Raw genomic sequence first — 15869 nt, 5'->3', positions numbered from 1 at the left:
TTATTATTTCATCACACCTCCAGGAAGTCCAAAGACTCGTTGAGGAGGGCATTTACTCTACAACTCGTCATCTCACTACTCCACCAACCTTCATCTAACACTAATGCCATCTACCGCCGACTACCACCACTAGTACTTTCACAGACAATCACTAACATCCATGCCCATGGTGGGATTTGAACCCACAGCCTTTTGGCTGGAGAGCAGATACGCTAACCACTCGGCCAACCAGGCTGGCAAATATAGCAATTATATTTTGAAATGAACATGACATGTAAGGATATGAAAGTCATTTTGCCTTTTTATAAGGCCTTGATATGATTGCATCTGGACTACTGTGCACAGATTTGGTGTAAGAAAGATATCAAATGATATCCTTCTTACACCCTCTCAAATAGAATATCATTTGATAAAATTTTTCATTATATGGAAGATGGGAAAGGACAAGATGGCATGCATAGAAATCAAGTTTATATGTGGTTAAGAAAGGGTGAGTGAAAACTGTGAGCAAACGAAACAGTGTTTGCTTGTTGAAATAGTGAGTGTATCTTGCGTGAATAAGTTTAAGAGCAGGTATGAAGCTAGTGTGAGTCATGTATGGCCTCCCTTGATGATGCCTTGGCTCCATAGAGGTCTGATGATGATAAAAATATTTATGGTATTATTTTAATATTGCCATATCTCAAGAAATATACTATTAGGAAGCATATGCAATACATTGAAACTGAAAAATCAGTCAAAATATATTACAGAAGATTAATTCTTCTCAGGGAGAAAAAAAAAAAAAAAACAACTGTAAAACTGATAAAAAAATTGCCTATTTTACAAGTATTAAACAATTTGACTTTTCATGATATAGTCTTAAATTTATTCCATAATACATCATTTGAAATAATGCTAAATGATATAATAACCACACTAAAGATAAAAATACTAACACCAGTTTCAGAACTAATTAAGAATATACACACAAATAACAAATCTATAATAAACACAAAACAATGAGATACTGCAGAAATTAAAATGTGCAAAGGAATTAGACATTAGAGAGAGAGACATTAACACAAGAAATTAGGAACATGCAAACTAGAAAAATTGTAAATAACTGAAATTGATTGTTGTATCAAAAAACAAAAAGAAGAATGGAAAAGTCGTAGAAATAATGCAAGAAAAAAAAAAAGTAACTGATTACCAACAAGAAAGGAGCAGAGGAAAACTAAGGTGAAGAGACAGCAAGATGGTCCTGAAGACAGCTGCACCAAAAGGCACAATAGTAAAAAAAAAAGAATTTAGAGGATTTGCTACCCTTTTTTTTTTTTTTTTTCAAGAAAAGGAGGAGGCAATCTTGGCATCAAGAAGAAAGTTATTTAAGATTTATGAAGCTAAGATAGGTATAGATCGGATGTGGTCATGACATTAATGTTTAATAAAAAAACATTAATAAAATTAATGTTTACCTTCAAGTGGAGGTAAACATTCATTTATGAAGAAATAATATGCCTGTTCTTTTATGTATGAAGAGATCATTGTTAGTACTTCTGAATCATCTAAATGTTGTGGGTTTTTAATTTAATTTTATTTGAAATGCACTGCATTTGTAAAATATTTATGTAAATATTTTACAAATAGATAAAATTCAACGCATTCTATTTACATCATGTTGGTTTGTTGGTTAATTAATACTCATTTGTATTTTTTGTTTGTTTACAGAGAAACAAAACTTAAAGAATTAGAGGGAGACCTTAGTAGAATGAGAGAGACTATTTCACGATTAGAATCTGAGAGAACAGAGCTATATGCAAAGGTAGATATCTAGTTTCTCCACATAAATATAAAATTGTTAATTGGTAATGAAATAAACATGAAAAGAATAAAAAATTTGCATTCATAATAATAAATGCACAAAGAAAAGGAAAACTTGTATTTTTCCTTTTCTTTGTTCCCATGTTAATTCTACCTTCAAAATATTTCAAACCTGGAGCACAGTATAGTATAGTATTGTAGGCGAATTAGGATGAATACAGGGTGTTCGGGATAAATTTGACAGTTTCGTAAGGAAAAAGAAAATCTTCTTTGTATCTATTAAATTTAATGAATTGACAAAAAAACATTACAGGCAGAGTTAATTACAATACTATCAACAAGATTTACTCAAAATAACCACCATTAGCATCGATCACAGCTTCAATTCTGCTTCGGAACCTCGAACAAGCTGATGCTACAGTCTCCCTGGGAAGGGCCGCAAAAACTGTTTTAATTTTATCCATTAACTGGGCTTTTGTATTACTGGAAGTGCGATTGGTGTCTTTTTCAACTGCGCCCCATACAAAATAATCCATGGGGTTAAGGTCTGGGGAGTTTGGAGGCCAAACATTTGGACTGGTGAAGTCGTAGAAATTTTCAGACAACCATTTTTGACTTTTCCCAGAGGTGTGGCAAGGGGCCGAATCCTGCTGCCATACATACGGCCTACCATTGGCTACCCTTGTTATCCAGGGCTTGACTACAGTTAGCAACTCCACGAACAAAGCCCGAATTCCAATGCCAGGGTTCTTCAACACCTGTTCCTGCAGATTTGCGAGGAATTCTGCTGTACGAACGCAATCAGATCGTCTGCTAGGGATCTTTCTTCTTGCTACATCCTCGTAGTCACCATTGAAAGTCTCTAGTTCATGCCTGATTGTTTTTACTGTATTCAGGGAGCATTGGGCAGCAGTCGTAATATCCTTATTTTGATGGCGGGCACGAATCATCATGATAGAAGTTATTCTCTTCCATGATTCAGGTGGGTTCCAGCTATCCATCCTTTCTGACATCTTGTATATGAATGAAGAAGGGTCCAAACTTTTAAATGAAGAGAAGTGTGTGTTAATACATGTAACTTACGGAAAAATATAATTAATTATAAATATGTCAAATTTATCCCGAACACCCTGTAGATATGGTATGGAGGTCAGCACTAAAAAGACAAAGACAATGAAAACAGGCAAAATCATTGAAAATATCAACTGTGTTGTGAATGGAGAACCTGTGGAACAAGTAAAACATTTTAGCTACTTAGGCACGATTTTTAGTGAAGATGGTAAATTAAATATAGAAATAGACAACAGAATCAGTAAAGCTGGTATGGTGGAAAGTCAATTGAATAAATTCATATGGAATAAGAGAGAAATTAGTCAGAACACTAAATTAGCTGTATATAAGACAGTGTTCAAACCAGTTTTAACTTATGGATCTGAGAGCTGGGTCAGACATAAAACACTTGACCAAAGACTAGAGACCGCAGATATGAGAGTCCTGAGAAAGATTATAGGCGTGAACAGATGGCATCAATGGCAATATCGTATTAAAAATGAGGATATTAGCAAAGAACTTGACATTGTCAACATCCAGGAATGCGTTAGCAGAGCTAATTTCAGGAGGTATGGTCACTTAAACAGAATGGGATGGGCGAAGAAAGATTAGCAAAACAAGTGTTCTCTGCCAGGTTAGCAGCAAAACGACCCAGGGGAAGACCAAGATATAGGTGGATGGATACGGTATAAAGTGCCTTAGACGATAGAAATATAAGATCTGATAATGTTGGAGTCTTGACAAATAACAGACTGATTTGGAGGAAAATTGTAGATAGGAAGTTAGTAATGATGTAATTTTTTTTCATGTAGTACTATCATATCCTGTACACCCCTTGAGGGTACATGGCAGGAATTTGATGATGATGAGAAATTATATACTTGGTTTAATCCTTTATCCAAGTGTAAGCAAACAAGTTTGCACGTGAACTATTTTCAGGACTGGGGCAACTCATATAAGTGATGTGAAGTCATTAGCTTCTTTATACGAGTTGCCCCAATTCTGAAAATAGTTCAGTGCAAACTTGTTGCTCACACTTGGATAAAGGATTAAACTAAGTATATAATTTCTTGGTATCTTTAATTTATAGTATAACCAAGTGGAAAAAATTTCATTTCAACATATCAATATTGGGCAGATCACAACTGCCAGTCATATATGTTACGAAACCGAAATTAATAGTATACTAACATAAAGAAACAATTGTAAAAAGATTCATAATTTTAAATTATGACTATTTTTACACCATTATATGAAAGCAGCAGACTCACAATCTTTACTTTCTTACTCTTCACTTTCACTTCTTTCAATAATCTTTGATATCTTATCTCATTGCACATTTCTCACCTTTCAAATCACCTGTTCCTGCCAAAACAAACAACTCTTTCACTACTTCTTTTTGCAGCAAACTAATACCTTCACTATTATCCTTAATCTTGACACTTGGGAAACATGCTTTCATCAATTTCTCTTATCATGAAATCTACACACCTTTTCCTTAATCCCAGTTTCTTGCATTTGTACATTCCTACTCACTTTTTCTTTCATTCACTCTCTTGCTGTATCACATGGCAATCATTTCTCCAGTTGCTCTAGCTTCTGTTTTTGTCCTACGAAGAATGCTCAATACTCTCTCTCTCTCTCCTTACTAAAAGATCATCATCCACATTACTTTCAGCCACTTCTTTCTTGTTCTAATTTATATTTTACACGCTATCATTCACTCCTTCCACCCATATTCTCCAGATCACTTTTGCTGTCTTTCCTTACATCATTAATATTAGTCACTTCATTCTTCCACAATACACGACTTGTATTTTTTGTGTGCACAGTTACTATGCATGTATATTCCTTTTTTTTTTTGACAGGTGTGTATGCATACACATGCACAGCTTATTGAAAAAATTGCAGGTCTGTGGAATGCTCCTTATGAGGATTGGTCTACTGCCATCTACTGCCCATCACTACCAATAGTATTTTTCACAGACAATCACAAACTCATGGCAGGATTCGAACCCACAGCCTTTTGGCTGGAGAGTGAATATGCTAACCACTCAGCCAACCAGGCCGGCAATAATAATTATTTTTTTATTAAATTTTATTTTATTTTTTTACATAGTCTGAAAACTCTGCTCTGGCGACCAAACATCAAATTAATGCAGGCCTCCAATAAACAGGAAGATGGTCTCACACTGGGTGATGAAATTTATCTCCCATCTAAAGACAATCACAAACATCAATGTCCATAATATGATTTGAACCTGCAGCCTGTTGGTTGGGGAGGAGGTACCACTTTGTAAATCAGGTTGGTGTGTGGTTGAGAGAAATGCATTTAAGGGACAATGTGATTGATGTGTTGCGATGTGATCCTGCGAAATCCTGATAAACCACACAAATATCAACAATAAAGATGGTATGAAAATTCCAAGGATCTGGATGGCACACATTCAGCCAACCTAATTTGAAAGATTCAACACAAGTCAGGACTCTAGCCAATCTGCTATTATTAGAAACCATTCCACTCGAACTGGCTGGAATGATGTTAATATAATGTTAATATATGTATATAGTAGACAACACAAATAATAGGACTTTAGCGTTGATGTATATTTTTTTTTTTTTTTTTTTTTTTCCACCAGAGGTCAGGCCAACAATTGTGGTAGCGGTTAGTCAGTGTCTTTAACGAACCAGTATGATTGTAGTATAGCTTGTTTCCTGTGTATAATTGTACGCTCCAGAAGATGACCTTAACATAAAGGTCGAAACGTCGAATTGTAAAATTTTAGTAATAGTAAACTAAAGTTTTTATTCAAACATGGTAGTTGTCTCCATAATTTCCAAAAAACCTGCTCCCTACACCGTACAAAAACATGGTACGAAAGAAAATTTAAAGAATCCTGCGAAATCCTGATAAACCACCCAAATATCAACAATAAAGATGGTATGAAAATTCCAAGGATCTGGATGGCACACATTCAGCCAACCTAATTTGAAAGATTCAACACAAGTCAGGACTCTAGCCAATCTGCTATTATTAGAAACCATTCCACTCCAACTGGCTGGAATGATGTTAATATAATGTTAATATATGTATATAGTAGACAACACAAATAATAGGACTTTAGCGTTGATGTATAATTTTTTTTTTTTTTTTTTTTTTTTCCACCAGAGGTCAGGCCAACAATTGTGGTAGCGGTTAGTCAGTGTCTTTAACGAACCAGTATGATTGTAGTATAGCTTGTTTCCTGTGTATAATTGTACGCTCCAGAAGATGACCTTAACATAAAGGTCGAAACGTCGAATTGTAAAATTTTAGTAATAGTAAACTAAAGTTTTTATTCAAACACGGTAGTTGTCTCCATAATTTCCAAAAATGCAAAAACAATAGAAAATTAAGAAAAATTATAAATATTTTTTATTTGTTAGTTGAGCAGCAATAAAACTTAAGAAGAGCCATATGTGGCTCGCGAGCCGCAGTTTGGCCACCGTGAGTATATGCAATATCTAATTTTTGTGAAATATGGTGCAACGAGGAGAAATGTAGATAACGACCTGTATGAGTTGGCTTATGATACACTCCAAGAGAAATGCCTACATCTGCATTTTTCATAATTAGAACATCTAGAAAGGTAATTTTCCTTCATTTTCAAGTTCTAAAGTGAATTTGAGTTTATGGAGGAAGGAGTTAATAGATGCCAGAAAATCTGATAACTCAGCCATGCTGTATTTCCATATTATGATTATGTCATCTACATATCTCCACCAAAGTGATGGTTCAGGATTTCTAGATAACAAAACATCTTTTTCGAAGTTTTTCCATGAATAAGTCCATACAGGGAGGAGAAAGAGGATTTCCCATTGCGAAGCCCGAAAGTTGTTTGTAGATTTTCCCTTTCCATCAGAAAAAAATTGAATTGAGACACTGTTTAAATAGTTGAGCGATGTCCTGAGGGACAAGATTATAAGTGCCATAACTTCGTCTACAGGAACATTTGTGAATAATGATACAATATCCAGACTAGCTAGAATGTCCATTGGTGAGATAGAAATTTCTCCTAGTTTTTTACAAAGTGCTGCATATTTTTGAATCAGGCATCTGGGTGTCTAATGTACTCCTTTAGAAGATTAGCAAAATGTTTTGATCACACAAATAAGTAGGTGAGTAATACCATCTATAATCGGTTGAAGAGGATCATTAGTTTAGTGTACTTTGGGCATTCCATATGGAATGCCTTAATATTCCTCTTCAACTGATTATAGATGGTATTAGCTCACTTACTTATTTGTTATAATCAAAAATCTTGAACAGTATGAAACACCCTAAAACGATGGTGAATGAACAAAGCAGTTTTACATTCAGGACACCATATTATTGTGTCCTTTCTGATTTTTTATAAATTTGTTATAGCATACATTTGTGTGTAGTTTTTTTTTTGTTTGTTTTGTTTTGTTTTAATTAGCTGTGAGTGTTAGAGGTTTGGGGGAAAATGGTTAGTTAGCAGTATTCAACATTAGAAGTCTGGAAGGCTCTTTTTCTGCTTACTGAAGTACAAGCATATGCTTGTAGCAATGCTTTTGCGATTTCTGTTTTGTAATCTAGACTGCTCCAAATAACAAAAATCCAATATATGTCCAGACACTTTTTTTTGTAATATTTTACAAATGCTGCTGCTGATCAAATCAAATTCACCCCTAGTATCCGTATTTGCATATACAGCAGTGGGTTTGTTTTTCTTGAAACCATGCTTTTTCACAGATTTCATTGATGGATTGTGCAGGGAATAGAGACAGAGTTATGATATGATAACTCTGCATGAGAACTGCAAATTATGATATAAAAAAAAAAATTTAGTGATATGATATAAATATTTTCATATTATTTATTTATAAAGCAAAGTTGTCAAAGCATGTCCTTAAGACAATCTATGTAGTATTCTATGAAATATGATTTTCTACAAAAATAAAAATAAGTTAGCATTTTCCACTTCAATAGCTTTCCTAATGTCAAATCTGGAGGCATATCTCGCTTTTTTTTTTTTTTTTTTGCATATACAGTACCATAACTATTTGTATGATACTATCAAAGCAAATTGGCAAGTTCAGGACACACATAGTAGTTATCCATTGTAACGCAGTAATCTTTCCTTAGTAAAGGGTCTAGTAACTGCATTACTGCACCCATCGACAAGGAGAGATCCAAATATTTATTATGCTCGATTACAGTCAGTTTTCCCACATAAGGTTTGAAATCCCAAAGATATCCAATTTGTGATTCATAAAGCATAAAAAATTTTACTCCATACTTTGCTTTCTTTTTGGAAATATACTGCTTACATTTCAGTCTGCCTTTGAATGCCATGAGAGTCTTTCATCAATACTCAAGTCTCTCTTAGGAATGTATAATGATCTATATTTCTGATGAATTTTTAGCAGAAAATCATAAATTTAGTTGAGGACTGAGCAAGGATATGTTGCCTGATTATATTCTTCATTATTATTATTATTACATAACATCTCCAGGGAGTCCAAGACTCATCAAGGGAGGGTACCTACTCTACACCCTTGTCTCTACCAACTGCAACTACCTTCATCATCTACACCAACGCCATCTACAGCCGACCACCACTATTAGTATTTTCACAGACAATCACAAACATCCATGCCCACGATGGGATTCAAACTTACACCCTTTTGGCTGAAGAGCAATTACGCTAACCACTCGGCCAACCAGACCATTATTCTGAAACTGCAAATACTTCATGATGAGACGCAATTGTTTCTCAATCATAACATCACAAAACATGGGCATGTTCAGAATCCAGTCTGTAGACTAATGCATTTCAAGAGCCCTATAAATATAAGGAGCATATTGATATCTATTTGGCTCCAAAGTATACTGAAGATGTTGGCAAGTGTAAAGGTACCACCCTTTATCAGAGGTACATCGGAAAAGATTGCCAAAGATGGCCTTCGCACCACCTTCAAACCTCATGTCAAGCTGGCAACTCTGATCTGCTCGCCTAAGGATAAACTTCACCCTTTAGCACACCCAGGAGTGTATGAAGTTCCATGTGACTATGACTTGGCCTATTATGGGCAAACAGGAAGATCAGTGAACATCCGCCTGGAATAACATGAAAGATACATTCGCTACTATTACTATGGCAAGTCGGGACTGGCAGACCACGCTTTGGACTTCACGCAGGATCAGATGGAGGAAAACGAATGTGCTATTTAGGAGTCGTTATAGATCTCAAAGATTATTTTTTGAGTCAGCAATGGCTTTGAAGAATTCTCCCAACCTTAACAAATATGGTTGCATTAATTTGCCAAAAATTTGGGAGACAGTTATCCTAAGAAAAACTCCTGGATAACTGCTGGTTTTTTTTTTTTTTTTTTTTTTTTTTCCCCCCCGTTAGAAGGCGCCAAAAAATAGGACTTTAGATCTTTTGCCTTTTGCAATTATATTGTTTCACTCACTCACTGTTGCGTTTACATGTGTGTTGTGCTCTGATGATGCTGAGATGAAAATCAGCGAAATATAAGCGCTAATAAAACATCTTTGTTGATAAAAGTGTTTGTGGTGTTGTTAATATCGTGAAAAATAAGTCATGAATAACCATAAACACCTAAGCTTATCTCTTAGAGTAAAAGTACCACTATGAAGGAAAGAATATCATCATCAAAAAATAGATGGAATGAGCTTAAAATATTGCACGATTCAGTCTTCAGTAATTCCTGGCTTATCTATGAATGGAAACTGTGGACAAGTTGGTGTTCATTCAGTGGCGATCACCCATCTGCATGAAAACATATCTGAACTAGAGGCAGAATCACTATCTTCAGAGCTAGAAAAATTTCCTCGTCATCATTTCCCTGCTCGAAAGGCAAATGTTCCAAATTGTGAACTTTCCTTTTCTTACCCTGAATGTTAATGCTGCTACTTACCATCTCAGAAATGAATTGTGTCTTGGATATATTTGTTAATATTCCTTTCTGTCCAGTAATAGACTGTAAGCTAACAGAGATTACAGACCTCCCCCCCCCACTGAGAAACAGAAGAAAGAACACATCCCAGTAGGCAGTACATTAAATAGCGCCAAGTAATAGCTGAATATCTTACAGGCAGAAATTTCTTGTTTTATTGTTGTTCCATTTTCCGGATTGATTAAAAACATTTTATTTTGATATTGCATTTGTTGGATGCAATATCAAAATAGTATTTTTAAATATTAATTTTCTAAATTTTCCAATATCACATAATTTCTTGATTCATAATAATCAGGAAATAATATGTATATTTTCTGATTTATAATTTGCTAATTTATAATAATCACAACCTAGTTTCTGTATCGAAAAATTAAGTTATGTTGAACAATTACTGTGGAAAAAACAAATTAAATAAAAATTGCAGCTATGTTTCATAGCAATCTTTGGGTTTATGATAGTGTTGTGGGGGGGGGGGTTAAGCCATCAAAGGTGATATACGAGTTCAGTTCTATTTCTTTTGTAAAAACTATGAAAAAGAAATTTCACATTCGACACATGCACCTATACATATTTTGAATGATAGACTATAAGCAATCTGGTACTTATCTAATTAGAATTAGATAAGTACCAGATCGACATAATAGGGGTGACTGAAACAAAAAAGACCAACACTGGTGAGATCTTTCTGAGCAATAAATACAAAATGTTATATTCAGGCAATAACAATCAAGGAAAAGAAGGAGTAGCCATAGTATTCAACACAAAATACGAGGCTAATCTTCTTGAATGGTAGTCAGTCTCAAGTAGAGTAATGTGGGCAAATATGAGAATGGGGAACTGGACAATGAGACTTATTTGTGCCTATGGTCCCACAGAAGGTTCTACTAAGGTAGAAGTGGAGGAATTTTTTGAGGCTTTAGAAAAAGCAACTGACACAATGAAAAAGGAAAAGTTGGTCCTTGTTGGGGATCTAAATAGTAGAGTAGGAAATGATTGTGAGACATACAAAAATATTTTGGGAAAATTTGGAGAAAAGAGCAAAGCTAATAATAATGGCAAATATCTGTTGGATTTCTGCTCAGGACATGGACTGGTTATTACTAACACCATGTTCCAACATAAAAATGTGCACAAATTCACATGGAGAGAAGAGGCTAGGAATAAGGAAAGTCTCATTGACTATGTTATTGTTGATAATGATGTTTTCTCCGTGGTGCAGGACACCAGAGTGTACAGAGGATTTGAAATTGGAAGTGATCACTATTTAGTCTTGAGCAGGATAAAATTGAATTTCATATTGAAAAGAATAACATGTAAGAAAGTTTTAAAGCGAATAAAAGTTGAGTAGCCCTCAGATGTAAACTGTAGACTAAAATACAGAAATATTATTGAAAAGAAAATGAAAGAGTTTGAGAACAGGAATCAAACCTTGGAGATTCAGTGGCAAACTCTGAAGGAAACATTGATTGATTCTGCCAGAGAGGCATGTGGTGAGGTTGTGTGCAAAGATAAAAAAATCAGCACTCCCTGGTGGACACAGGAAGTTAAAGAGGCAGTGAAGGAAAAGAAGAAAGCATATCAAAAGTTCCTGGCAAATAAGTCAGCTTTTACTCTTACAGAATACAGAGACAAATGTAAGAAAGCTAAACAGTGTGTAAAACTAGCTAAACAAAAGTCATGGGAAGACTTTGGCAAGAATATAGAAAATAAATATCAAGAAGGTGGCAAAATATTCTGGAAGTTGTTGAAGAAGCTTAGAAATGGAGGAAAGAGTGCTGTAAAAGGAATTAGAGATGATAAAGGTGAAATGAAAACAGGAGAAAAAGATATCCTTGAAGTATGGAGTAATTACTTTGAAAAACTGCTAAATGAAACAAGCAGTGATGACAGCACAGTGATAAAAAACACTGACCAGGCATGCAGTCAGAAATACATATCCATACTTGAAGTAGAAAAAGCCATCAAAGGCTTGAAATGTGGAAAGGCAGCAGGAGTAGATGATATTCGACCAGAAATGCTGAAGTATGGTGGTATAAGAGTCTTACAGTGGCTGCACTGCATAGTTCAGAAAGCCTGGACAGAGGGACGAATTCCTGATGATTGGAGTAGAGCTCTCATAGTACCCATATATAAAAAGGGAAATAAAACTGCATGTGAGAATTACAGAGGTATTTCCCTACTGAGTGTTCCTGGCAAGATCTATGCAAGTATACTTGAGAAACGGTTGAGAAGAATTGTGGAAGAAAAGCTTGGTGAAGAACAAGCTGGATTCAGGCCAAATAGAGGCTGTCAGGATCAGATCTTCACTTTACGACAAATAGTCGAGAAAGCATGGGAATATAACAAAGATCTGTATTTAAGTTTTGTCGATTTGGAAAAGGCATATGACAAGGTGCCAAGAGAGAAGCTATTCAATACGCTACACTTATATGGTGTCAATTGGGCATTATATCAAGCAATACTTAGTCTTTATGTGAGTTGTGAGTCAGCAGTTAGAATTGAAGGAAGTACAGGAAGATGGTTTAATGTTAAATCTGGTGTGAGACAAGGATGTACATTATCCCCTCTGTTATTCATTATCTATATGGATGACATTATGAAGGAATGTGGTATTTAACCTGATATCAAAATTGGAGATGTTAATGTCAGCTCTTTGCTTTATGCTGATGATGTTATACTTCTAAATAAATCCGCTACAAGTCTGCAAGATTCTCTGACTAAATTGAATAGCTGTTGTAATAGATATGGTATGAAGGTCAGCAATAAAAAGACAAAGACAATGAAAATAGGCAGAATCATTGAAAATGTCAACTGTGTTGTGAATGGAGAACCTGTGGAACAAGTAAAACATTTCAGCTACTTAGGCACAATTTTTACTGAAGATGGTAAACTAAATATAGAAATAGACAACAGAATCAGCAAAGCTGGTATCGTGGGAAGTCAATTGAATAAATTCATATGGAATAAGAAAGAAATTAGTCGGAACACTAAATTAGCTGTATACAAGACTGTGTTCAAACCAGTTTTAACTTATGGATCTGAGAGCTGGGTCAGAAGTAAAACACTTGACCAAAGACTAGAGACCGCAGATATGAGAGTTCTGAGAAAGATTAGAGGCGTGAACAGATGGCATCAATGGCAATATCATATTAAAAATGAGGATATTAGGAAAGAACTTGACATTGTCAGCATCCAGGAATGCGTTAGCAGAGCTAATCTCAGATGGTATGGTCACTTAAATAGAATGGGAGAGGAAAGATTAGCAAAACAAGTGTTCTCTGCCAGGTTGGCAGGAAAACGACCCAGAGGAAGACCAAGATATAGGTGGATTGATACGGTACAAAGTGCCTTAGACGATAGAAATATAAGATCTGATAATGTTGGAGTCTTGACAAGTAACAGACTGATTTGGAGGAAAATTGTAGATAGGAAGTTAGTAATGATGTAATTTTTTCATGTAGTACTGTCATATCCTGTACACCCCTTGAGGGTACATGGCAGGAATCTGATGATGATGATGACTATAAGCAAAAGTATCACTTTAAAATTGGAGCATAATATTGAAACTAACAGAAAATATAAACATATCAATTTACCTCATAACCACTTATTTCAATATCTAATGATCAATTATACAATGAAACCAAAAACGTTAAATCGCAATGAACTGTAGATTATGATATAAAGAAAATAAATTTAGTGATATGATTAAATATTTTCATATTATTTATCTATAAAGCAAAGTTGTCAAAGCATGTCCTTAATGCTGCTACTTACCATCTCAGAAATGAATTGTGTCTTGGATATATTTGTTAATATTCCTTTCTGTCCAGTAATAGACCGTAAGCTAACGGAGATTATGGACCCCCCCCCCCCCACTGAGATACTTTCATAGAATACTACACGGATTGTCCTTAAGACAATCCGTTTCTATGAAATATAAAAATAACATAATTTGGAACATCGACACCCTTTTTTTTAATATTTCAAATAATTATCTTGAATTAAGTTAAATTAAATAAAATGTATTGTCAACTGAGTGATTAGAAAAATTAGAACAAAAAAAAATAAAAATTACATTGGTTTAGGTGATAATGCAATATTTAATTGAAGAAAGTATGAGGATATCTTATTTTGTCCTAACATTGAAAATTGTACCATAGAAGGAGAAAACAAAAATAAAAATAATTTGTATATTTTTAGTCTATCCAATAGAACTAAGCATCCAGTTACCCAGCATAGAACAAGGAACTGCGTTTCTTGTTATAAACAACCGAGATGCAGCTATGAATGCAAGTTAATCTAGTTAAGTGTTCTCTTCATCTTGAAGGATTATCATACCTTCTAATTGACGTGATGGCCAAATTGCACTTCTTATCCATGTTCTTCAAACAGATAGCATGCTTACATCCAGATTTTGCTGGACATATATGTACATTCTGGCCAGTTGGGAGGTTAATTCTCGTTCAGAGCCTTCTTTTCAGACACAGGATGACTTAGTAGGATGAAACAAGTAGTTGCTTACTGTATATGCAATATAGCCGAAATATTAAATACAGATGTAGACTATATACATATAGTCGGGACAATAGGAGATGTCCCGATTATATAGGATTGTCCAGACTACATGTATATATAGTCAGGACAGTATTAATGCTGGGACAATATGACAGAAGCCTTTCATAGTGAAATATATATGAGGGTGGTCTGAAAAGATCTCAGGCAAAATGAATTTATAATTTCAAAATTATTTTTATTTTTCAACATAATCTCCCTTAAGACTAATACATTTATTCCAGCAATGCTCCAGCACCATTATCCTTACCGTGTAGTGGTTCTCAGTAAGATCTGCAAAATACCCATGTACAGCTGCAATCACCTCTTGATTCAAAGAAAAATGCTGACCAACGAGGAAGAGTTTTAGTTTTGAGAAGAGATAGAAGTCAGAGCGAGCCAAATCTGGGTAATAGGGTGATTGTTCCAACAATTCATGGTGCAGATCCCTTAATTTTCCGACGTTTGCCGAAATATCGGAAAGTATATATTAAAGTTTAATTAATTTATATTTCTAGTGTATGCTGTCAATTCCTTAATTATTATTCTAGTGGTAAGACTTATACGTTGGTTAGACATAACTGGTAATTAATTTACGGAATTAACAACGCATATAAAGTAAATTAATTAGATAACTTTAATGAATCACTTCTATATTTCGACAATGTCACATTGTCATCTTCAGGAACATAAAGATATGGTATGTGCACTACAGGAACTAACAAAGCAAATGAGGCAGAAATTAAGACACTAATTTTGTTCCTAAAGTCCTAATGGTGCCCTCTTGCAGGCTAATTTGGTAGTCTTGGCCGTTGGGCTGAAGTTCTCATAATGAAAGTCTCCCAAATTTGGGGCAGTTTCATGCACCCAAATTTGTTGAGGTTAGGAACGTTTTTTAGAGCTGCTGAAGATTCTTTGAATAATCTTTCGTATTTAAACTTGCTGCGATGGATTATTTTTGTCTTCTTCCAACGAATTTTATGGTGGGTATCTAAGGCATGGTCTGCCAGCCCAGAGCGGCTGTACTGGTGAAACCGGATGTAGTCTTGGTGTTCTGAAATCCTGATATTTGTTGTTCTGCCTGTTTGGCCAAAGTAGGACAATTTGCAGCTGCAAGGGACCTGGTATACACCAGGTAGGTCTAGGGGAAGTGGTTGGTCTTTGGTAGAGCGGATAAGGGATGCCAACTTTTTATATGGTCTGTAACAGGAAGTAAGGTCATATTTCCTGAGGCAGCCGCTCTGGGCTGGCAGACCATGCCTTAGATACCCACCATAAAATTCGTTGGAAGAAGACAAAAATAATCCATCGCAGCAAGTTTAAATACGAAAGATTATTCAAAGAATCTTCAGCAGCTCTAAAAAACGTTCCTAACCTCAACAAATTTGGGTGCATGAAACTGCCCCAAATTTGGGAGACTTTCATTATGAGAACTTCAGCCCAACGGCCAAGACTACCAAATTAGCCCGCAA

General features: G+C 35.1%; 1 protein-coding gene across 1 annotated transcript in view; it reads left to right on the top strand.

Moving 5' to 3' along the window:
* LOC150109219 (uncharacterized) overlaps positions 1-15869 on the top strand; it is a 672102-nt gene that overhangs the window by 242817 nt on the left and 413416 nt on the right. Inside the window, exon 15 of the mRNA XM_090401856.1 lies at positions 1711-1804. Within this exon, the coding sequence (XP_090257982.1) occupies positions 1711-1804 (94 nt within the window). The remainder of the gene's footprint in view (positions 1-1710; positions 1805-15869) is intronic.

This window comes from Typopeltis vanoorti, chromosome 2 (assembly GCF_054136105.1).
Source record: "Typopeltis vanoorti isolate ZY-2024b chromosome 2, IOZ_Tvanoo_1.0, whole genome shotgun sequence".
NCBI lineage: Eukaryota > Metazoa > Arthropoda > Arachnida > Uropygi > Thelyphonidae > Typopeltis > Typopeltis vanoorti.
Note: the sequence above shows the minus strand (reverse complement) of the source record. Positions and strands in the feature narration are given on the sequence as shown.